Source organism: Littorina saxatilis, linkage group LG9, assembly GCF_037325665.1.
Source record: "Littorina saxatilis isolate snail1 linkage group LG9, US_GU_Lsax_2.0, whole genome shotgun sequence".
Lineage (NCBI taxonomy): Eukaryota > Metazoa > Mollusca > Gastropoda > Littorinimorpha > Littorinidae > Littorina > Littorina saxatilis.
In genome coordinates, this window is record NC_090253.1 from 29283379 (window position 1) to 29308666 (window position 25288).

Genomic DNA, 25288 nt, shown 5'->3' on the forward strand with positions numbered 1-25288 from the left:
GTGCGGTGCGCCGGCAAAGCCGGGTCCCTGGCGCAGCCGGGTATTCGGCTCGACTTCTTCCCGGCGAAGCCGTACCCGGCGAAGCGGGTATTCATCTAGTATATCTATATATATATACGACTTGTGTCTGTGTCTGTGTCTGTGTCTGTGTGTGTGTGTGTGTGTCCGCGATGCACGTCCAAGGTTCTCGATGGATCTGTTTCAAATTTGGTGGCCATATTCAGCTACACCCCGGACACAACCTGCTCGATGAGATATTTCAACACGTGCTCTCAGCGCGCAGCGCTGAACCGATTTTGGTTTTTCTCTGGATCCATTCCCAGTAACTCTTCCTTATCTTCTCCAGTGTTTTCAGCGTTTATCTCCCTTCCTTCGTGTGGCGTCAATCCATATTCCCGTTTCTATTTTTAGACGGTCACTGTCGACAACGCTCAATCCATATTCCCGTTATACTATTTTTACTCTTCTCCAGTGTTTTGCGCGTTTATCTCCCTTCCTTCGTGCGGTGCGCCGGCAAAGCCGGCGTACACCCGGGTATTCGGCTCGACTTCTTCCCGGCGAAGCCGTAACCGGCGAAGCGGGTATTCATCTAGTATATATATATATATATATATATATATATATATTTATATATGTGTGTGTGTGTGTGTGTGTGTGTGTGTGTGTGTGTGTGTGTGTGTGTGTGTGTTTTGGCAAAAGCGTGACCCTAACACCGGCAAAACATGCCCTCGATATGTCCCCATTTCACGCCAGAAAATTAGAGGATGTGTTGCTTCTTTGTGTTTCGAAAAATATCACTTGAGTAGAATGGATGAACATGTCACAGCTGTTACCACTATAGAGGGAATTTCCTTGAGCCTGGGAGAACAAATCGTTGCTGCCAGAAAAAGGAAGTAACAATCAAATCAGACGATGAACTCGTGATGCCTTATTGATTGTCAGAGCGTTTACAGGATTGTACACAACATTTAGCTTTTGCGATTTTTAACGATGAAAATCGAAGTAGCATAATATCTCAAAATGAAGTTATATATATCACACTGTTAACTGAAGTGTTCCACTTCTGAACACCCACTTTTTGCAACCAGTTGTGATCACTGTGTGAAATGCTATGTTATTATACTAGCAAAAGCAGGATTTATGGCAAACACTTAACAGTGTTCACAGTGTATTTTCCTTTTCATCTGAGACAAATTGTATTAGTTGTATATATCGTGTTGTGTTTTTGATTGAACTTGTAAATTGAACTTGTAAAGCGCTTCGAGCTGTGGAGAAGCGCTATATTAATGTCCATTTGTCGCGTGAATGCATGCTTGCATGTTTTAGTTTTTCACTCAAAAACTTTGGCCACACCACACAGCACTCACAGAACACCGATGTAAATAAATGAAAATATTTAATAGTCCCAAGTAGGGTGAAAGATGGGGGTGACGATGGATGGAATGATGGAAAGGTTAATACGAATACATGAAGATGAACATAATGGCCATGAGAAAGTAAACAACAGTCAAATAATGTCAACAAACAACATACACGAGACGATTAGCGTAGTCAAATACAAAGAACGTACGTCTTAAAGGCCCTCCTCATACCATAAATGATATCTATCGTTGAAAGAAAGTACTTAGCTACTCGTTCGATGAATTCAGGGGGGGGGGGGGGGGGGGGGGGGGGGGGTGGGTGGGTGCGCCCTCAGGTCGACACCTGCGTCTCTGTCGCGGGGGTGAGAGATTCAGCCCGGTTGAGAGCTGTCACACGGCACACATGCTGCAGCGACGGCGCCGGTCCGATGTTGCTGCTCAACAGCAGCGTGGTTGCGCCACTGTGACGATACGAAATAGCTGCTCAAAACAGCGTAGTGATGCCACGGCGATGATCCAAAGTGGCTGCTCAAACAGCAGCGTGGTGGTGCCACTGCGAGGGTCCAAAGTTGCTGCTCAAACAACAGCGTGGTGGTGCCTCCTCCATGCTGAGAAGCTAAGGTTCGCACATCCCGGTCCGTTCTGTCCTTGACAGTAATCACTGAAAGCCTAGAAGGCCAAAGTCAATAATCACCCCAAAAATATAAGACACGTGACTTCCTCCTCCAATAGACATCATTATTAGGGATGAGGAGGAAGCACAATGACTCTAAACTTTGGTTTCCTTCTACAATACAATTTACCATTATAATGATTTCCTTTTAAACACTATGATGAACACTATTTACAACAACACAAAGACGAGACAAAACAGTACAACTGGTAACTAATGTAGGTTCCCTGTCCCCTGCCCAATTCACCTTCAGCAAAACTGACAAAAGTCTATCCAACTAGACCAAGAAATATAGCTTACCTCACACAGGCCAATGAATATCATCGCGTACACTTTACGCAACCGACTTTAACAAAGTCAACCAGTAGACGTACATTACTACTGAAAAATAAACCTCGAACTCCAAACGACAATTCACAACGCGAACTTCGAAGCCGTTCGAAAACATCTTGTCTCGGCCGAGACAGAATAAAGAATGCTTATGAATTTTACGGTCAGCTACAAGGTAACCAGTGAACTCTACAAATAGCGCGCAGCCTACCGTGAACGTCCCGTGCAATGCGTGCAAAGCGTGCAAGGCGTGGAATTGCTGAGCTAAGCCCAGCTACAGGTCTTCCCACCTTGACACAGGTACCTGTCAGCAACGCCCGACCAAGGAACCTTATATATACATACAACTGTCCGCGACAATGCCCCCCAAGTTAAGCATAGACATCCGTCTACACGGCAAAAGATCCCTCTTCAACGCATGCCCGGCTGAGGTAGTCGGCTCCCACGTTGCGACTACCGGGAATCACACGATATATCTGCGGGTAGCGCAGTGGTTGGTGATCACACCTACGGCGTCCACTGCGGTTTGTCTGTCTCTGTACAGCTTGAGAAGATTGGCGTGGTACAGCTTCTCACGCCCATAGATCCGAATCCTGTAGTCTGACTCGCCCTTCTTCTCCAGAACGTTGAACGGTCCCTGCCAACACAACTGCAGTTTGTTCTTCTTCTGCGGCAGCAGCAACAAAACCTTGTCTCCAGGCTGGAACTGTCTTCGAACTGTCTTCCGGTTGAACACCTTCGCGTGTTTCTGTGCAGCAGCTGACAAATTCTGACGCGCCAGTTTGCAGGTTTCCTCAATCCGGTTCCTCAAGTCAACCACATACTCAGAAGTCGTGCGAACTTGCTCATCGACTTGCTCTTCCGTCCATAGGTTGCGAAGAACAGACATGGCTGGGTCCTCGCACTGTCCTGCCGTATAGAAGCTCAAAAGGAGAGAATCCAAGACTCTCCTGTGGAACTTCACGATAAGCGAAGAGGAGTGCAGGAATGTAGCGATCCCACTGCTTCGGTTTCTCTTGAGCAAGCTTGCGTAGCATGGTCTTGAGAGTTCCGTTGTATCGTTCCACCAATCCGTTTCCTTGCGCATGATACGGAGTAGTCGCTAAACCCTTGATGGCCAGCAAACGCTCCACCTCTTTCATCACCTCGGACATGAACTGAGTACCACGGTCTGTCAAAATCTCTGAGGGAATTCCTACTCGAGTCCAGACTGCCCACATCGCTTCTGCAACCTTCACAGCCTCAATCGACTTCAATGGAATGGCTTCCGGGTACCGAGTAGCGTAGTCCACAAACACCAAGATGTACCGGTTACCAGACTCAGAAGCAGGGATGATGGGACCCACCAGATCGATCGCCACACGCTCGAACGGCGTATCGATGAGAGGCATCTTACCTAACGGTACCTTCTGTGGCTTATGAGAAACCTTCTGACACTGATCACAAGACAACACAAAGCGACGTATGTCTGCGCACATACCTGGCCAAAAGAACTGCTGCCAAACTCGATCACGTGTCCTCTGAACACCCATGTGCCCTCCCATAGGCGGTTCATGAGCCAACTTGATAACACCTAACCTCAACTGCTGGGGAACAACAACCTGAGTATAGACGCTACCACCACCGCGATACTCACGGTACAGAATCCTTTTCTTCCAGACAAACCCAACTTCACCGGAGTGACCAGACGTTCTGACGTCCCGGCGATCTGCCGCCTCACGACAACTCTTCAAAGTCGAATCATTCCGCTGAAGGTCATGCAACTGCTCAGGGGTGACTGCTTCTAGACCCGGAGCAGCAACATGCAACAAAGTCGGCCTCTTTCCTTCAGCGGCAGCCTGAGCACGAGTGACAACTGAAACAACCTTGGACACAGCGTACACCGGTAGAACGTTCGAATCACCCAGCCGGGCGTAATTACCTACAATGAAGTCAGCAACAGGTGTATCCATGACGATAGCCTCAACCTCACCAGTGTAGAAAGGACAATCAACCTGAACCTTAATCACTGGATAGCGCCTCTTGATGTCTTTCTCAGCCATAGAAACCTCAAGATCCTGTCCTGTGAACTGAGACCTTGAAACTAATGAACTCTTCACGACACAAACCTGAGATCCAGTATCACGCGACCCCTCCACTGCAATACCATCTACTACCACCAGGCATCTCGGGTCGTAGTCTTGCTGGCTACAGGGAGTACACAAAGTAGGCACACTGACGGGCGGTAAGGACTTCACAGGACCACTATTCATCGCTCCAGTCGACTTGCTCTTCTTGGGGCAATCTCTAGCCAAATGTTTGGGGGATTCACAGATGTAACACTTCCTACCGGATGTACCAAATGAGTTATCTCCACTTTTCTTCTTTTCACCAGCGTCAGCCTTTCCACCCTGATCACGATCATGCTGAAAAAACTTCTTGCTATCACGGTGTGCTTCAAAATGAATCTCAGCGGACTTAACTGCTTCGGCTAACGTCTGAGGTTTTCTCTCCTTAACGTACGCGGCCATGTCCGCGCTCAGGGTCTGCAAGAACTGTTCAAGCAAAACCAACTGTTTCAGTTCTGTGATCTCGGAAAGCTCATGCCACTTAGTCAAATTCTCTTCAATGCGAGCACCGAACTGTCTGAACGTTTCATGTTCCTTTCTCTTGCAGGTTCTGAGACGACGGCGGTAAGTTTCTGCTGTGAGCTGATAGCGGCCTAACAACGCGACCTTCAAACCCTCATAGTCGTCTGCGCTATCATCATCAAGAGTGTTGTACACTTCTACAGCCCTACCCGACAACCTAGTCGAGACCCTAGTTGCCCATGTATTTCTCTTCCACTTGTACAAGGTAGCGACTCTCTCAAACCTTTTCAACCAAGTAGCTATGTCCTCTTTGCTCTCATCAAACATTGGTATGGAAGGCCGAAAACCACGAAGGTCACTAGACTCTTCTTCACCTGAGGAATCTCCATCATTATCAGCCCTATCCCTACTTTCTTTCTTCACCCTCTTACTTTCAGACTCTTTCTGCAGGAGGTGCATACGAAGGTCATGCTCTTCTCTTTCCTGCTTTTGCTTACGGTCATGGTCCTCTTTCTCTTGCCTTTGTTTTTCTTCCGCGGCTTTCTCATCAGTCTCTCGCTGAGCTTGAACATACTTAACTCTCTCATCAGTCTCTCGACGCGCTACTTCTAGCTTGTCCTGATAAGCTTTCCCTTCCAGTTCTAGCTTGTCCTGATAAGCTTTCCTTTCCAGCTCTAGTTTCTCCTTCTCTAGCTCCAGTCTAGCCTGTTCCGCATCTTCACGGGTCATTCGCTCGGCAATAAACTCAGGAATACTGGTAGATTTAACACCTAGCTCCTCAGCAAGTGAACGCCATCTAGCAATCCTATCCGAACTACTTTCCGTCCTAGACGCCATGATAGCACTATCATCCAGAACACGACCAGAACGAAGTTCCATAAACAAGAACAAAAACTAGCAAATGGGTAGCCAAAACATGAAAAATCAAAACAAGGCACGGCTGACTGGCAACAAGGACAGGAAACCCACAAGGCCTGATGATAACCCTCGGGCCCCTCCAACCACACACAGTTACCAAACAATAACAAAAGCTAATTAAAGTACATCAGTGCCCAGTGTATGGGAAGTGTGGCCAACGACAAAAATGAAGTGAATTCCTTGAATTCAAAGAGGATTTATCCTGGCAAGCTCGCCATTGTCGCGTGAATGCATGCTTGCATGTTTTAGTTTTTCACTCAAAAACTTTGGCCACACCACACAGCACTCACAGAACACCGATGTAAATAAATGAAAATATTTAATAGTCCCAAGTAGGGTGAAAGATGGGGGTGACGATGGATGGAATGATGGAAAGGTTAATACGAATACATGAAGATGAACATAATGGCCATGAGAAAGTAAACAACAGTCAAATAATGTCAACAAACAACATACACGAGACGATTAGCGTAGTCAAATACAAAGAACGTACGTCTTAAAGGCCCTCCTCATACCATAAATGATATCTATCGTTGAAAGAAAGTACTTAGCTACTCGTTCGATGAATTCAGGGGGGGTGGGTGCGCCCTCAGGTCGACACCTGCGTCTCTGTCGCGGGGGTGAGAGATTCAGCCCGGTTGAGAGCTGTCACACGGCACACATGCTGCAGCGACGGCGCCGGTCCGATGTTGCTGCTCAACAGCAGCGTGGTTGCGCCACTGTCACTGTGACAATACGAAATAGCTGCTCAAAACAGCGTAGTGATGCCACGGCGATGATCCAAAGTGGCTGCTCAAACAGCAGCGTGGTGGTGCCACTGCGAGGGTCCAAAGTTGCTGCTCAAACAGCAGCGTGGTGGTGCCTCCTCCATGCTGAGAAGCTACGGTTCGCACATCCCGGTCCGTTCTGTCCTTGACAGTAATCACTGAAAGCCTAGAAGGCCAAAGTCAATAATCACCCCAAAAATATAAGACACGTGACTTCCTCCTCCAATAGACATCATTATTAGGGATGAGGAGGAAGCACAATGACTCTAAACTTTGGTTTCCTTCTACAATACAATTTACCATTATAATGATTTCCTTTTAAACACTATGATGAACACTATTTACAACAACACAAAGACGAGACAAAACAGTACAACTGGTAACTAATGTAGGTTCCCTGTCCCCTGCCCAATTCACCTTCAGCAAAACTGACAAAAGTCTATCCAACTAGACCAAGAAATATAGCTTACCTCACACAGGCCAATGAATATCATCGCGTACACTTTACGCAACCGACTTTAACAAAGTCAACCAGTAGACGTACATTACTACTGAAAAATAAACCTCGAACTCAAACGACAATTCACAACGCGAACTTCGAAGCCGTTCGAAAAGATCTTGTCTCGGCCGAGACAGAATAAAGAATGCTTATGAATTTTACGGTCAGCTACAAGGTAACCAGTGAACTCTACAAATAGCGCGCAGCCTACCGTGAACGTCCCGTGCAATGCGTGCAAAGCGTGCAAGACGTGGAATTGCTGAGCTAAGCCCAGCTACAGGTCTTCCCACCTTGACACAGGTACCTGTCAGCAACGCCCGACCAAGGAACCTTATATATACATACAACTGTCCGCGACACCATTATTATCATTATTATTATTATTATTTCACGACTGGTTACAAAAAGTGTCTTAATTGAAAGGTGGAACACTTCAGTTTAATGTAGACTCTTACGTACCGCAGAAGAACCAGACCAAGCGCTGGTTCAAAAGTCTTCCGCTTCCAATGCGATAGAGCACCTGTTCGTTGATGTGTGTCTGTTAAATTCAAATGAATTCAAATGCACGTCCTTCCCGTGCAGAACACAGGTCCACCCCTTCAGACTTCATTTTACGTTATTTTTATTTTTGACAATAATAATATACGACTTTTTACACAGATCGAGACTGACAGTGTTCCTAGAAGACCGCGCTTATATTCACGTATCGATTCATTTTAGTTGGAACTGCTTTTATTGTTTACAAAAGCATGCACTCTTTAGTAGTCGACACCAGCTGCCTTAATATTATGTGAGTTTTAGTTGGACTCTGACGTCACATGGCCGAAAGAAGGGAAATCGTATGTTCAATCGATACATACGATTGTCATTAAGCTTAGAAGCCTGTGTGTAAACCGCGAGCAAAAGTTTTGGGCAATGCTTAATTGAGAAATGTATATAAAAAAATGTTTGCATAGCAGATGTAGTATTAGGGATATCAGTTTATATCGTGACTGATTTCCACAACTGCTTTTGTGTTTTAGGTTCGCTCCAATTATTCTTGATGTCATTGAAATCTGAATGATTATTTTACTTCATCGAAAATGTGCCTGTGCACTTACAGTAGTTTTACATGTTTGTGTGTGTTCAAGTGGACGGGTTTTCTTAGTTCATCTAAAGGCCTGTGCAGGTCCGAGATGGTTGTCCTGTTCATCTATATAGGGGAAAGGACGTGCAAGCTTGGCCGTCCGCGTGAGAGAAAAACCCTCAGGTGAAAGGTGTTAATAATACTACAGTAGAATCCGCTTAATAAGGCCATGTTTAATAAAGCCACCAGCTTTTTGAGGCGAATTTCTGACTCCACGGATTTTTCCTTATGTTTTATGCTTATGCTTTTATTAAATCGCTTAATATAGCCACTTTTGTCCTGCACCAAGGTGACCTTATTAAGCGGAGTCTACTGTAATGGCTTTTGATGCACACACTATAAATTGAAGTGTTCCACTTTTGAAAACTTTTTCTGTAACCAATTTTGAATACAGTTTGACATTGTACATAACTCTACAAGCAGAAGATAGCACATGTTAAACGTGTGTGTTCTTTTTGAACACTAGTGTTTAACGTGTGCTGCATTTTGCTTCTCTATAGATTGTGGTCAAAACTGGTTACAAACAGGGCGTTAAAAAGTGGAAAACTTCAGTTTAGAGTGTAATTTTTGGGCTTAAGTGTTAGGTATTAGGGTAGTTATTGTAACTGATTTTCGCTGCTGATTTGTTTATTTAAGGTTCGATTTTATATTTAGTCAAGTTTTGACTAAATATTTTAACATCGAGGGGGAATCGAAACGAGGGTCGTGGTGTATGTGTGTGTGTATGTGTGTGTGTATGTGTGTGTGTGCGTGCGTGTAGATGGCGATTCAGACCAAACTACTGGACCGATCTTTATGAAATTTGACATGAGAGTTCCTGGGATTGATATCCCCATACGTTTTTTTCATTTATTTGATAAATGTCTTTGATGACGTCATATCCGGCTTTTCGTGAAAGTTGAGGCGGCACTGTCACGCCCTCATTTTTCAACCAAATTGGTTGAAATTTTGGTCAAGTAATCTTCGACGAAGCCCGGACTTCGGTATTGCATTTCAGCTTGGTGGCTTAAAAATTAATTAATGACTTTGGTCATTAAAAATCTGAAAATTGTAAAAAAAATATTTCTTTTATAAAACGATCCAAATTTACGTTTATCTTATTCTCCATCATTTGCTGATTCCAAAAACATATAAATATGTTATATTTGGATTAAAAACAAGCTCTGAAAATTAAATATATAAAAATTATTATTAAAATTAAATTGTCGAAATCAATTTAAAAACACTTTCATCTTATTCCTTGTCGGTTCCTGATTCCAAAAACATATAGATATGATATGTTTGGATTAAAAACACGCTCAGAAAGTTAAAACGAAGAGAGGTACAGAAAAGCGTGCTATCCTTCTTAGCGCAACTACTACCCCGCTCTTCTTGTCAATTTCACTGCCTTTGCCATGAGCGGTGGACTGACGATGCTACGAGTATACGGTCTTGCTGAAAAATGGCATTGCGTTCACTTTCATTCTGTGAGTTCGACAGCTACTTGACTAAATATTGTATTTTCGCCTTACGCGACTTGTTTCTTATTATTATGTATAGTTTATTTATTTATTTTTAGTTTTTAGCTCTGGAAGCATCATTGATTATTTCTTTTGTAATAATTTAGAATGTGTATATGAGTGTTCAAAAGTTGTAAATAAATTCCTTCAACTTTTCCTGGTGTTGCTCTTGAAATTAGATAGAGAGAGAGAGAGAGAGAGAGAGAGAGAGAGAGAGAGAGAGAGAGAGAGAGAGAGAGAGAGAGAGAGAGAGAGAGAGAGAGAGAGAGAGAGAGAGAGAGTATTCGTTTTTGATTGATAAAAGTGTTCAAGTTCCGTTGATTGTGCAAACGTGTGTTACATTGCCCGTTTCCATTTCCAGGTAATGGTGGTTGACTAAATCATAGGATAATGAAGACTTCATTAGGAAGTTGACTGACAGGGGTACACAAATCCCTTCAAAATACAGTGTCTTTTTGGGCACATGTCCTGATACATTCTAAAGAAAAGAACAGCCACCATGTTGTGATACACTATGAAAAAGAAATAACTTATTACAAAAGAAATATCAACATTTTTAGAGACAGATGACATACATATTAAATCATTATTGACAAATGTACGAGGTGATAAGGACACAAACATCAATGAGAAAGTGAAATAAAAACAGGAAAGCTTCAATTTTTTCACATTTTTATTTCTACAAACTACAGTAAATTCAATAATACATGGAAACAGCTACAGTAGGTCCAATAATTATTGAGAATTTTCCCTTTGGTTTAAACAAAAAGTGGTATATGTTCATAACATACACACGTCGCGGCGAAGTAAATATTACATCAATGTAAAGCTTATTGATTTCTCTATCTAAAAAACACGTTAGATTTGGTTGCAGCAGACAACAGTTATTGCCTTTTTTTTGAAAAAAAAGTTTAAAAAAAAAACAACCTTGTGTTTTCTGACACTTTCAAAAGGAGAAATTTAGAAATAAAAGGTTGCAATTACAGCCTATGACATCCTTCTTCGAAGAGGATTATTATTCCTTTTGTGCCAATTGTGTAAAAACACGGACTCATAATTTCGACAAAATAAGACCACGGTTGACTGTACGTAGCGTTGCGCCCTGACAAAACCAGGACATTAAGTCTATAGACAGAAGATTGAGTACGTTAAGCAAGTGTATAAGTATTCAAGATAACAATCACAACTGAAATGAAAAGGTCAAAGCAGAAGAAAATTCAACTATTTAGTCAAATTTACTAAAAGCTATTACATGCTAAATGCCTTTTTGCTCGTCCACTAGCTGTACTCATTAAAACCAGTAATTGTGCAAAAAGATGGTTTTGAAAGAAAGGTCGTGATAGTTTTTCCGCATTATTGTCAGCATAACCACCAACAATACTGCCGAGCCTGTCAGACCAAATTCAAAATACCGTCCTCCAGTGGGGTGCCGCCAGTAACAAGCAAATTACATGGGCATCCCAGGTACAATGTAAACATATGTTGTTATTTTTAAGCCCTGATACAGCGGTCTTTCTCATAGCATAAGCTTAGTATGAAACCAACCCGTATTCCCTATAGCGCAATAAGCTAAACACTAAATTGTCAGCACATTTCTCAAGAAACTCTCAGTTTTCCTTTTTTTAGCGTTGGTGAGCGTTCCAACAAAAACGTCAAGTTTTAAGGCAGTGCGTACAATAAATCTCCATAGAAAGGGATTTGAAGCTAACTATAACAGATAATAAAATTGTATTGAAAACCAAACTTGAATACATTTTGATTTAGCAGTCAAAAATCGGAACCACAGATTATAACAATTTCAACTAAATTGATATAACGGCACTGATGCAAATGCTGTTTAACCTTTGCCGTGCTTCCTGGGTTCACCTGTACCCAGAGACACACTAAAATCATTGTAACTCTGGAACCATTAAAGGTATCGTTTTGAAATTGTAAGTATCTCTCACACACCTAATTTGCTCTCTGTCTGCAAATTTTTAGTGTGTACATGACAAAACATTAAAATTAATTGATTATGATAATTTACATAAACACTACCGATGGCGCGGGTTCACACAAACCCATACTTTTAAAGAGTAGTAGTGATTGTAACTATCCCTCTGCCGACGGCGCGGGTTCTGCTACACCCATAATTACCAAAGCGGCGGAACAGTCAGGCATGAAAACTGAAAAAAAAAAATACTGAAAAAAAATTCGAAGGCGCGTAGCGCCAAGTTTTGCAGGCGCGTAGCGCCAAGTTTCGCAGGCGCGAAGCGCCAAGACTTCTAGGGGGGTCCGGTGGCATGCTCCCCCGGAAATTTTTTTTTTCAAGGGTGCAATTTGGTGCAATCTGGGGCTATCTGAGCCTTAAAATTGGATTCAAACATGGCCCCAAAACTATTTTACTATAACTGTGACAAGGGAAAAAAAAAAAAAAAAAAAAAAAAAAAAAAAAAAATTAAAAAAAAAAAAAAAAAAAGGAAAAATACGGAAATTAAAAAAAAATACGGTTTATTTTTTTCAAAAATACGGAAAATACGGAAAATACGGAGAATTTTCATGCCTGAACAGTGTCTGTCTGCCTGTTTGTCTCCAAGAGACTGTCTCTCTCTCTGTCTGTCTGTCCGTATCTCTCTGTCTGCAGGGCCGGACCCAGGGGGGGGTTCCAGGGGTTCCGGAACCCCACCCCTGGAAAAAGCATGTACCTTGCTTTGAGTGGTGTTTTTTTTTACTAGTTTTAGCACCAAAACAATGCTGCTCTTAACCCTCAAAACAAGGCCCAGAATGCACCAGATTGCACAGATTTTAACCGTTTTTCAAACATTTTCCGGGGGAGCGTGCCCCCGGACCCCCCTAGTTCGCGCGCCTGCTTTGCAGGCGCGCGCTTGTGGCTTCGCCACTTCGCTAAAAAAAGGAGGAACCCCCCCCTTACAACTCATTTGGTCCGGCCCTGGTCTGTATGTCTGTTGTCAGTTGCTCTGTCTGTCTGTCTATCTGTCTGTCTATCCGTCTATCTGTCTATCCGTCTATCTGACTGTCTATCTGACTGTCTGTCTCTGTCTGTCTCTGTCTCTCTCTCTTAGTCTCTCTCTCTGTCTCTCTTTCTTAGTCTCTCTCTCTCTCTCTTTCTTAGTCTCTCTCTCTCTCTTTCTTAGTCTCTCTCTTTTTCTTAGTCTCTCTTTCTTAGTCTCTCTCTTTCTTAGTCTCTCTCTTTCTTAGTCTCTCTCTCTCTCTCTTTCTTAGTCTCTCTCTCTCTCTCTTTCTTAGTCTCTCTCTCTTTCTTAGTCTCTCTCTCTCTCTTTCTTAGTCTCTCTCTCTCTTTCTTAGTCTCTCTCTTTCTTAGTCTCTCTCTTTCTTAGTCTCTCTCTTTCTTTCTTAGTCTCTCTCTCTCTTTCTTAGTCTCTCTCTCTCTCTCTTTCTTAGTCTCTCTCTCTCTCTCTCTTTCTTAGTCTCTCTCTCTCTCTCTCTTTCTTAGTCTCTCTCTCTCTCTTTCTTAGTCTCTCTCTCTCTCTTTCTTAGTCTCTCTCTCTCTTTCTTAGTCTCTCTCTCTCTCTCTTTCTTAGTCTCTCTCTCTCTCTTTCTTAGTCTCTCTTTCTTAGTCTCTCTCTCTCTTTCTTAGTCTCTCTCTCTCTTTCTTAGTCTCTCTCTCTCTCTCTTTCTTAGTCTCCCTCTCTCTCTTTCTTAGTCTGTCTCTCTCTCTTTCTTAGTCTCTCTCTCTCTTTCTTAGTCTCTCTCTCTCTCTCTTTCTTAGTCTCTCTCTCTCTCTTTCTTAGTCTCTCTCTTTCTTAGTCTCTCTCTCTCTCTCTTTCTTAGTCTCTCTCTCTCTCTCTTTCTTAGTCTCTCTCTCTCTCTTTCTTAGTCTCTCTCTCTCTCTTTCTTAGTCTCTCTCTCTCTTTCTTTGTCTCTCTCTCTCTCTCTCTTTCTTAGTCTCTCTCTCTCTCTTTCTTAGTCTCTCTCTCTCTCTTTCTTAGTCTCTCTCTCTTTCTTAGTCTCTCTCTCTTTCTTAGTCCCTCTCTCTCTCTTTCTTAGTCTCTCTCTCTCTCTTTCTTAGTCTCTCTCTCTTTCTTAGTCTCTCTCTCTCTCTTTCTTAGTCTCTCTCTCTCCCTCTTTCTTAGTCTCTCTCTCTCTCTTTCTTAGTCTCTCTCTCTCTCTCTTTCTTAGTCTCTCTCTCTTTCTTTCTTAGTCTCTCTCTCTTTCTTAGTCTCTCTCTCTCTCTCTCTTTCTTAGTCTCTCTCTCTTTCTCTCTCTCTTTCTTAGTCTCTCTCTCTCTTTCTTAGTCTTTCTCTCTCTCTTTCTTAGTCTCTCTCTCTCTCTCTCTCTCTCTCTCTCTCTCTCTCTTAGTCTCTCAGTCTCTCTCTCCCCCTCTCCCTCCCCCTCTCCCTCCCCTGCAAGAAGTCGGTGAAGCTAGGGAGAAACTCGATGCACCCACTGAAGTAGCGCTGTGGGTTTCCCTGAACCCACCCCGTCGTTAGAGAAATAAACGGTAAAAACCCTCTTTCAAATGTATGGGTTCAGACAAACCCGCATCGTCGTTAGAGAAATAAACGGTAAAAACCCTCTTTCAAATGTATGGGTTCAGACAAACCCGCATCGTCGGGCGTGTGTAGTCAAAAGCGGCATCCGGCAAAGGTTAACAGTTATAAAATGCTTCTAAAAACGGGTGATTTAAAAATATGTCACCTATGCATAATATTATGCAAAGTAAGTTAACCTGACACTGAAAAAAGTACAATCATAATCATCATAAACCAATTTGAACCCCCAATAATGTACATCCTGTTCTTGGCATGAATTTCTAAAGGAAACTGTCCTAATTGGCCAAATTCCATACAACTTTGTTATCATCGGTTTATAAACAAAGTATCTATTATTGACCTATAATTGTATTTTTGAATTAAAAGTCAACAATGTTGCATAGAAAACTTTATATTGAAATAACAAAAACAGGAACATTAATTCTGTCAATTTGAATATGTCAGAACAAATCTTAACAACTAAATGACAAGAAGAAGAAAGTGAAATTATACTTATTATGAATAAATAAAAATGGAGAAAAATATACATAAAACAAAAAGAAGAAAGCGAAATTATACTTATTATGAATATGTTTTCATGTACAAGCTGTACACTTCTCCGAAGGCTTTATCAAACTACAAGCGAATGATAACTAGTTATCATGTGCTTGTGTGCAAAGTTTATACGTGCTAAAATAAACTTATCATCAAAAGCGAAACAAACATTTTAAAAGGTAGATTCAAGCATCAACTCAAGGTTCTCCATTAAAAATACAACACTGAAGATATCTTTTTTTCCTACTTGAAACAAATACAACTTTTGTCTTATTTGCATTCACTTGTACACTCTTTATTTCACAAAAATCCGAATCAGGTGGACTGTGTTTGTATCAAATCCAGGGAAAAAAGAACAAAACAAAACAAAACAAAACAATAATAAACGTACGAAAATGTTAATTTATGAAGCACTTAGTTTTAGTCAAAACGTCACTGAAAATCTACATTCCATAAAATAGACGTTCTTGCTTTTTGATTCTGTATTTCACACTATTGACCTGCACAACGCCATTATTAAGCCTACAACTAAGAGTTCTTAGTTCAATTAACAAAAGTAGGAAGCAGACTGCAGTTTTAAATCGTATACAATAGGCAAAACAATCAAACAACGATTTCTATTGCATATGATTTAAACAAAAAGATATGATACATACAAATCAGGTAACATATTTTGAAAATATATATATGAAAGAACCAGTCTGATAAATGCAGTCAATACTCAGCAAGCAAAATCCTTTGAATAGATATGATACCTGTTTACTCATTTTACAGTGCAGTCTAATTAAGCAATAATTTGCTGTCTGAAACAATACATTTGAGCGAATAAAATTAATGCTTAGTCAGTAGCCATTAAAAAAGGTAGGTTGTTAACCTAAAAAGGTAGGTTGTTTACATAAAAAAGGTAGGTTGTGAATATCTCCCCGTGTATCAATTTTCAATGAATATTTTGTCAAATAAAAGTAGGGTAACGGAGTGAAGAACAGACACAGTAATAGGAAAGTTCTGTTGTCATGTTAAGTTATTATATCATTTTGACTATTACTTCAGTTATCTTGCTCAGAATATGTTAGACCAAACATAGACATGAAAAACAAATGCGTTACAATTCAAATTATCATTCCCAATTGGCCAGCCAATGTTGGTATTTGGCCTCTAAACTTTGTTTGAAAATCTGTGAGGAACTTTAGGAATTATGATTGGACTCATCAACGATATCAGCCAGTGCCAACCCACGATCAAAATGATAAAAACAAATGAGTACTCAATGCCTGCAAAAGTAACTGTGTAACGCCGGTTATTTATCTTCTTTATCTTTGTGTAGTTTGTGCACACGAACTTTTGTTTATACTATTTGTTATGTGTTTCAAGCTCACATTTCCTTTAACAACTTTTTAACACAGAAATGTGTACATTTGCACATAGGACACACGTTTTGAAAAAAATATTCAATTTCTCACACACGGTAGCCTATTTTAGAAACTTGAAATTAAACCCTGGAAAATTTTATGAAACTTTTAAAGACTAAAACAGAGATAATAGTTTTGTTTACCAGCTTATATGTGACCCTCCACCACAGAATGAGTTGCGTGTCACCTTTGCATGATTTCTATATTTTTACATTTTGTTAAAAAAATTGTTTATGCTCTATCCAGTGGTGAAACCCGTTTTAGAAAAGAGCGAGTTATGAGCCTGTGACTAAGGTGACCCTCACGTTGATACCTGACACCCCCCGGACGTATATTAGGCCTAGCGCAGAATCGCGCGAGGTAACATCCGACTCATTCCGTGGTGAGTCACATATACACTTTTCAGGACCGTGCCGATTCTGACAGCTAGTGTAGGGAACTTTGCAGAACAGCTTGATGAATCTAATCGGCATTTGTGAGTGACAAAAGTCCCCACAAAAACTCAGATAAGCTCAACATCTAAACCGCGCCACAGATACGACGAATTCCTCCTTGCGCATTCAGATCAGTGCTGGGTTGGATGATTCTTGTTCAATGTTCAGCTCTTTTTCAAACAAAAATGCACATGACGTTATGTTATTGTTGAGGTCAAATCTTGTTCACAGACACAAACACAGACACAAACCCACACACAGACAGACAGACAGACAGACACACACATACATATATATAAACACACACACACACACTAGAACAGGTAGGTATTGACTGCAAAACCGACAGACTGACCTGCACAAATATAGAGGCACTGGCAGATGAATGCATGGGATGATAGATAATCTTATGTGGATAGATAGACAGATAAATTATATAGGTAGATAAGTATAAGATAAAAGATAGATAAATAGATATAACTATATAGATAGATAGGTAGGTAGTTAAGTAGCTCTAAATATAGATATGTTTATATATATCGATAGACCGATAGATAAAGACAGATATTTCGAGTCTGAACAATTAAATAGCTGATGCCTATTTTCCGTCCTGATCGATGACACTCAAACTGTATTTTTGTACAAGGGACGTTGATCAGGAAATGCTTTTAGATTTATTGTGGCCAACATTTCTTTTAACATGGAGTCAAAATAAGACTAGTGGTAATCAACAAAATTGTATGTGAAATGCTAAACAATGAAGTCCAATATGCATATGTCATTATCTTTAATCTTTTGAACACTAAATCCCGCTTCCTTGTTGCAATTATAGTTTCTATCTATATAAGATTTACATTTTGTGGAGAAATTAGTTAGTTTTATTTTGAAATGTTCGTAAACCAAACGTTTTTGAAGCTACAACCACTTACATGTGATCAAGGATGGTTTGCATGATAATCCTTATGATAGTTCTGGGAATTAACAATCCTGTCACGGATTTGAACTGAAAGTAAGCAGCTAAAATGACATTTTCACTGGTCTATAATGATCCAGTCCGTCAGAATGTCTACTTTTAGGAATGGCATGTGTCCCAAGTCAAATTCACCTATTTGAATACCGAATGCATGCTGCCAATCTGGTATGAGCATTGGTCATTTTGGAATCCTGACTTGATCGCAGCTCATTGCTCAATGGTGTTCAAACAGATATCATTCTAACTCTCCACACCCCTTCTATAATGCAATTGACAATAACTTGCAAGTCTGGTCAAAAAATGTTTTGGGGACAAGATGAAAATGATAACTTTTTGGGAATACATTGAAAAGATGCATACAATCATGCATTACATACTCGGATACAGTGACGGGGAGATGGTGACGCCTGTGTCAGGGCGGTATGAAACACTTGCACCTGTTGGATCGGAGCTGCTATTACCTCCAAGGTCAGGTTCTTCAGATGGATCATCTTCGACAAGACGTTCTTGGTAAAAAAAAAAAAAGAAAAAAAAGAAGATTATTGCTATTGTTGAACAAACAATTCTATCATAGATATCTTCCATTCCTGCCAAAGCACATGGAAATCATCACAGAGCTATTCAGGTGTAAACATTTTAGACAAGTAATTTTCATTTTAAGACATGTTCAAGCGTAAAAGACTCCTTTCCTTCCATACAATTCATCAAAATAAACCAACACATGTTCTACTGTTTTTTTCATGCGGTAAGGTTATCCTTTTATTTGGAACTGTGCAAAATCAACGAGAGGGGTTCACTAGTCCGAGGGTTCACTAGTCCGAGGGTTCACTAGTCCGAGGGTCCACTAGTCCGAGGGTTCACTAGTCCGAGGGTTCACTAGTCCGAGGGTCCACTAGTCCGAGGGTTCACTAGTCCGAGGGTTCACTATAGACGCTGGTACAAAGTATATTCAATTTGATTTGTTTTGATTTTGTGTGTGTATGTGTGCGTGTGCGTGCGTGCGTGTGTTTTTCACTGCTGTGGGAACCAAATCGAAGAATATTCTCATAAAAACACTGAGTTGTTTTCATTCAAAAAGATAATGTGGTGTTTTATATTTTGACTGAAGAAATCTCAGACTATTTCCCCCAAGAAACTTAGTTATTTATATTTTGACTGAAGAAAGGATATTAAATTTATCAGGATACCGCCCCGACTGGACAATTACGTGATCGAACTGCCTACAGTTTTTCGTCATATTATATAGCACCTCGGGTTTCCTTTTGCCCGTGAGGGTCAATTAGTTATCCCACCGACCTGAATTATGGAGAGGATCGAGCCTGGGTTGTACTACAGCCTCACACATAATTTCATTGAAATCGGTTCTCAAACATCGGATATCTATTTGCGGACACACACACACACACACACACACACACACACACACACACACACACACACACACACACACACACACACACACACACACACACACACACAGACAGACACAGTGAAACCTATATACCGCCTTTTAAGGGGCGGTATAATAACTAGAAAATCAAGCGTCTATAGTAAACCCTCGGACTAGTGAACCCTCGGACTAGTGAACCCTCGGACTAGTGAACCCTCGGACTAGTGGGACGAACTGGAAAATCAAGCGTCTATAGTAAATCCTCGGACTAGTTAACCCTCGGACTAGTGAACCCTCGGACTAGTGAACCCTCGGACCAGTGAACCCTCGGACTAGTGGGACGTTCCCAAATCAACAGCCTGGCTGCTTTTTGTGCAGAACGGTTTATTGTGTGAATCGCTTTCGCATATTAATGCAGGTATCAATAGCGCAATTGCCTCCCACAAGAAAAGGACAACAACAACAACAACAAAATCACCACCAGCACCAACCAACACCAATATCTGCACAGAAAGCATCCTGACTGTAGGTTGTTCATGTGTGTCAAGATGGAACATGCCAAGCGAGGACAGATGTATGGTAAAAGTTTGCATTCAAAACTTGGCATGAATGAAGAAAGGTCCTATTGCTGACTTCATGCAAAATTATACGTATTTTCACCGGTTAGTTTGTGTGCCTTTATTTCTCAAAGTACCATACCCCACTCTTTACCTCACCATGGAGAAAAGCAACAAAATGCAGTGATCCAACATTTGCAAAGAAAGATATTTAGCCCACTAAAAATTCAAAATGACATGAAGTAAATATTCAGCAGGTATCCTCCTTCATACACCAGAGTAATAAGGTGGTCAGCTGAATTCAGGCTTAGGAGAAAAACCGTTTGAGAAGACAAAGGGCGTGGAAGACCACCAACGGTCACAACTGAAAATAACCGTTGAAGCCGTCTGCGCACTTGTGATGGAAAATTAACCAATGGGCACCTTTACATTGCTTATACCTTTGGCATCTCGCATGAGTGAGTTTGAAGTAGTCTGTGCTTAAAGCTTACCATTGAGCCAGTTAAAGCAAGGTAGGTCCTCACACTTCTACACCCGAACAAAAGCGTTTCAGATTTAGCACGACGCGCGAAAATGTACGCTTATTTGAGGCAGATCCAGAGGATTGTATGTCCCGATTTGTTTCTGATGATGAAATTTGGGTACATCCCTTTCAGCCTGTAACCGAGCAGCCGTTTATGCAGTAGGGTCATCAAGGTAATTTGGAAGACAAAATCAAGTAGCATTAACTTCAAATGTGACCGACATTATGTTGGCACTTCGGCACCAAAATACATTGACCATTCGTCGAAGGGCGCTGACGTCATTTCGAAAAAGGATTTTCCTACCTAGAATTCCAAACGGTTTTGGAGATTGTTAAGATGTGTGTTCTACGATGACGCCCCATAGTTAAGTTATTACATATAAGGGAAGCAAGCTGTTAAAAACAGGCGTCGACAGAGGCAGTGAAGTGTGATAGGAACTTGTAAGATCATATGCCTGTGGTCAGGTAGAATTTATCCAGTGCTATAATTCGGAAAGGGTTTTTGAGACAGCAGTACCTCTCAGCCGGGCGCAACGCATACACGTTTGTTAAAGGATGTGATGCCGTTCTACTTTAAAGTTTTTGACAGCAGTGTCACGTTTTCAAACAAACAAATCGTTGGTATTGTTATGCAGTGTTATAGCTGCCCATATGCTCAGCCTATCTGAGCAATAAACACCCCGCATATTACAACTGTTTTAACATAGACGGGGAATCGAGACGAGGGTGTGGTGTATGTGTGTGTGTGTGTGTATAACGCGATCCTGAGAAACTACTGGACCTATCTTTATGAAACTTAACATGAGAGTTCCTGAGTATTGTTCAGTTTTTGGATAAATATCTTTGATGACGTCATATCCGGCTTTTTGTGAAAGTTGAGGTGGCACTGTCACGCTCTAATTTTTCAACCAATTTGGTTTAAATTTTGGTCAAGTAATCTTCGACGAAGCCCAGAGTCCGGTATTGCATTTCAGCTTGGAGGCTTCAAAATTAATTGATGAGTTTGCTCATTAAAGTTGTCATTAAAATCGATTTTTCGCAAACAGATTTAAAATGGGTTGCATCGTATTTTTCATCAAATTTTAAATCTAAAAATATAAACATATGTCATGTTTACTCTTAAAATGTAATCACAATTAACGAAACTAGGTTAATTAGTACTTCGATTATTATTTAAGAAATCGATCCAAAAATGATTTCATCTTGTTCCTTATGATTTCCTGATTCCAAAAACATATAAATATAATCTGTTGTATTCGAAACAAGCTCAGAAAGTTAAAAATAATACAAAAAAGCACACTTCCCTGCTTACCGCAGTACGCTATTCTTGCATGTCAGTTTCACTTCGTGTTGCACGGGAAAATTGAGCGACTTCCTTGTCGCGTGGATTGACGAAGCTGTTTTGTCTTGGTGAAGAAAATGCAGTGCGTACAGTTTTATTCTGTGGGTTCGACAGATTGACTAAATGTTGTAATTTCGCCTTACGCGACTTGTTCTTCTTTGCAATTTACTGTCGTAAAATTAGAGAATACTACATGACTTGCTGTGTCACATCCGATGTACACGAGTTGTTTATCTGAATATTGAAATGCGAGAAAAAGTGAGCTTTTCATTATTTAAAAAAGCAACGAGTGTAAATCTGATATGACACAGCAAGCAATTAGTATTCTATTTATCCTACATATAGTACATGCGTGTCTTTTGCTCCAAACACTCCCGCAGTCAAAGCGCCCAAATTGAAGAGGCATCTTATGGAACCTCCATCTCTTGCAAAGCCTCCTGAAATCTTTGACGTCAAAGCAATAAGACGTCACCCTAGAAAGTATAACCTAACGTGTACGTTCTCAAAATTCTTCTAAGGGAAACAGCAAGCGCAGAAGTGTTCCCAGAGAGACGTTTGTCTTGGTGACTTTGCCATCATGGTATGAGCAGTGGAAGATAGTTTGACACGACCTCATTTACATGAAATAACAACGTGTTTGTGTATGACTTTGTTGTGCCATGGTGGTCTCTGTTACGTACGCAGGATGATTGCCTTTAAACGGTACATTTAAGTATCTTCTTAACTCATTACGGCCTGGCCAATCTTAAGCTTATATTTTATGAAACCTTTCTATCAAAAAAGTGATTATGCGTTTGTCTCATCAGTATGTTTGTACATGGCTGTGAACAATTTCGAACATGACACGGGAGAGTGAAAGTACATGCAAGCTATCTCCCGTTTTCACGCAGATAGGGAAGTTATGAATTGAAAGAAAGTACACACCTGTATCCGGAACAGTCCGCTTTTCACGTTCTTTTTCTGAGAGGGTCTCACACTGCAAACAAGAGTTGTTAAAAGGTTAAATACAGAAGAAGAATAAATCACACAATTAGATTATGATGTTTTTCAATTTTTTTCTTTAAGCCTTGCAATATACGATGTTGGAAAATAGCTATTTTGGGATTTTGAAGCAGTGTGGCAGAGTAGCGCCCAAAACACGCAAGCAAGCTAGTCAAAGCGAGGCCGAAAGACAAGCTGCTGACTGCCTTTGAACCGCCATCGCGGCGAACTTTTCTTTCGAAAGTATGCACATCGGTGACACGATTCGCTACAGTAAGCAGGCAGTGATCGCAATAGCATTCGTGTTTTTTTTCTAAACTCACGTGACCTCAAGCCAAACCAACGTGACCCCAGGCAAAACACGTTGTCAGCCAAACCTGCTGCAACAAATCGTGAACTCTGATGAGAATATTTTCTAAATATGGAACGCCCACTGCCTAACATACACAAAAGGGTTAGTTGTTTGTAAAGATAGTAGATCTTAGCTGATCAGCAGAGCCTTGTCGCTTGGCTTCATTATGACTAGCTTGCCTCAGTGTTTAGGGCGCTACTCTGCCACACCGCTTGATAACCCCGGTTAACATCTATTTCATTGCAACAATGTGAAAAAGCAAAACAAAATAACAGAGACGGCGATAAGAAAAATAAGTGTTCAAAATGTCATCCGACTGAATAGTTTGTCCTCAATTCAAAATTGTTAAACTACTTAGGTTTCTCACAGGGAGAAACGAGAAACGAGATCGGAAACTACATCAGAAACCCGTAAAAAAAAATGCGATTACGATAAAGAATCAAACAAAAACGCTGGGGCTTGATTAACAATTCAGGCAATTGGACGCACTGAAATACGCCCGAGAGAGAAAAAGAGAGAGAGAGCGAGAGAGACCGAGACAGAAAGACTGACTGAAGGAGACGGCGGGGGGAGGGGGGGGGAGAGAGAGAGAGAGAGAGAGAGAGAGAGAGAGAGAGAGAGAGAGAGAGAGAGAGAGAGAGAGAGAGAGAGAGAGAGCAAGAGGCGTGCAGAGAAAGAGAGACAAACAGAGATGGAGACAGAAAGACAGTGACCCGAAAATCATTTGGAGAAGAAAAAAGCCCTTGGAGGCGGACGTTTTGTCATGCTTTCAAAAGAACGTTGCAAGTTGACACCATGATCTTTCTTCATTCAACTTGAATTTGAGGTTGGCGAAGGTTGCCTTATATAGACCACTTTTTGTTTCTTGCTGATAACTAGATTGGTTTCTTGCGAAGAAGTTTAATTTTGTATTTGGTTGTCCTTCCTCTTAGGCTAACCGTTATGCCTAATAAGAGTCAAGTAGATTTGATAGACATTCAGCAAAAAATGAATACAGAACATTTCTCAAATGGTCCATGTTAAAACCAAAAAAGTGGTTATTTGTTTAAATGAGATCTTTGTTAAAACAAAAAAGATGCAGCCTTGAAAGTGTGTATGGTGTTACAAGAGATTTAATTCTCAATTGCGACAGAAATATGTTTGATGTCATTTATCTTTTTTGATTTAATTGGATTTGAAACGTTGAAATTAGCTCACTTTATCATGTTTAATGCTAAAAACAATATAAAAATAAAAGATTCTGATACGAACAAAACCCTTCTGTAAGAATTTAGTTCATTCTTTATTTAACACAGCACTGGAAACAGTCAGTAGTTCCATAGTTTTGGGCGTTTAAACATGTCGTATATGGCGGCCATATGGGAAGATTTCCATGGCAACGACACATCCGATTTTGTTATCAGGCATATGTCTCTGCTCGGGAAGTCTAACATGTCTTGAAAAAAAATCATTTTGCTTGTAAACAAATTGTGTCCCCTTTAGATCCCCCTACACCCCCCCCCCCCTACCCATCCTGTCCCCCTTTTAATTGAGACATCCGTCCTAAACGTTAAACAGGCAGACTCTGCAACTCCAGTGGGAACAAACACAACCATAAGCGCAATAAATGTCTCAAGAAGAAGCTATATCTGCAACTGCAAAAGATGCTTATAACACATTTACCAACACCACAAAAAGTAGCAGCAGCTCAGACTAAACATTTCGAATGCCGCAAGGGCAAGAATAACTTTCAAAAGTAAGAAAAGGAACATCCTTTACTTGATACATATACCTTGAAGTCAAAATAAACTGCCCGCAGGTCATCCCCTTCCGCTGCCTTGTTCAGAGTGTAGAAGCCACAGAGCAATGACCAGAATTTTTGAAGACCATCAAGAAGTTTCCTTGGACCACAATTTGTGCATGCCCGGAATGGTTGTAGACAACATTGAGTGTAGAAGCCACGGAGCCATGACAAGGATTTTTGAAGACCATACAGAAGTTTCCTTGTACACCAATTTGTGCATGACCGGAATGGTTGTGGATAACATTGAAGTTTCCCTTCACAACAATTTGTTGACGTCCCTTCGCAAAAAGACGGTCTGCTGCAGCGTTTGAGGTAAAAAGGAAGTAGGATCTTGCTGATCACCCAAGTTACCTGGAAAACAACAACAAGTCGCGTGAAATAATATACAAAATGACACACACACACACACACACACACACACTCACACACACAAACACACACACACACACACACAAACACACACACACACCACACACACACACACTCACACACACACACACACACACAAACACACACACACACACAAACACACACACACACACACACACACATATACACACACACACACATACACACACACTGACTGTGCAGTCGTTACGACCATTACTTTTTCAAACGACAAAAAGTGCACACCTCCGACACACCGGCAAAACTAAAGTTATTATTTATCAAACCATAATACGAAGTGTGTAACCTTTGTACATTTGGTCGAGTTGTGATTATTATGATGTTTTATCATAGAGTATTTGAGCC

General features: G+C 41.0%; 1 protein-coding gene and 1 long non-coding RNA gene across 2 annotated transcripts; both read right to left on the reverse strand.

The window, feature by feature from the left end:
• Positions 1-1692: 1692 nt before the first annotated feature.
• Positions 1693-5771, reverse strand: LOC138977175 (uncharacterized). Its single transcript, XM_070350083.1, has 3 exons — positions 3252-5771; positions 2907-3112; positions 1693-1822 (listed from the first exon to the last, which is right to left on the reverse strand). Exons 1-3 carry the CDS (start codon positions 5769-5771, stop codon positions 1693-1695), a joined length of 2856 nt encoding a protein of 951 aa, XP_070206184.1.
• A 4892-nt stretch (positions 5772-10663) lies between these two features.
• On the reverse strand, positions 10664-22397 carry LOC138975802 (uncharacterized). Its single transcript, XR_011458758.1, has 4 exons — positions 22344-22397; positions 17985-18113; positions 14358-16804; positions 10664-11585 (listed from the first exon to the last, which is right to left on the reverse strand). It is a non-coding gene; the product is annotated as an uncharacterized lncRNA (long non-coding RNA).
• Positions 22398-25288: the final 2891 nt, after the last annotated feature.

Coding starts and splice junctions, on each gene's coding strand:
- LOC138977175 (XM_070350083.1), bottom strand. CDS start 5,771: ATGGCGTCTAGGACGGAAAGTAGTTCGGATAGGATTGCTAGATGGCGT. Junction 3,113..3,251: donor CAGTGCGAGGACCCAGCCAT/GTCTGTTCTTCG, acceptor GCTGCTGCACAG/AAACACGCGAAGGTGTTCAA. Junction 1,823..2,906: donor CACGCCAATCTTCTCAAGCT/GTACAGAGACAG, acceptor GTATCGTCACAG/TGGCGCAACCACGCTGCTGT.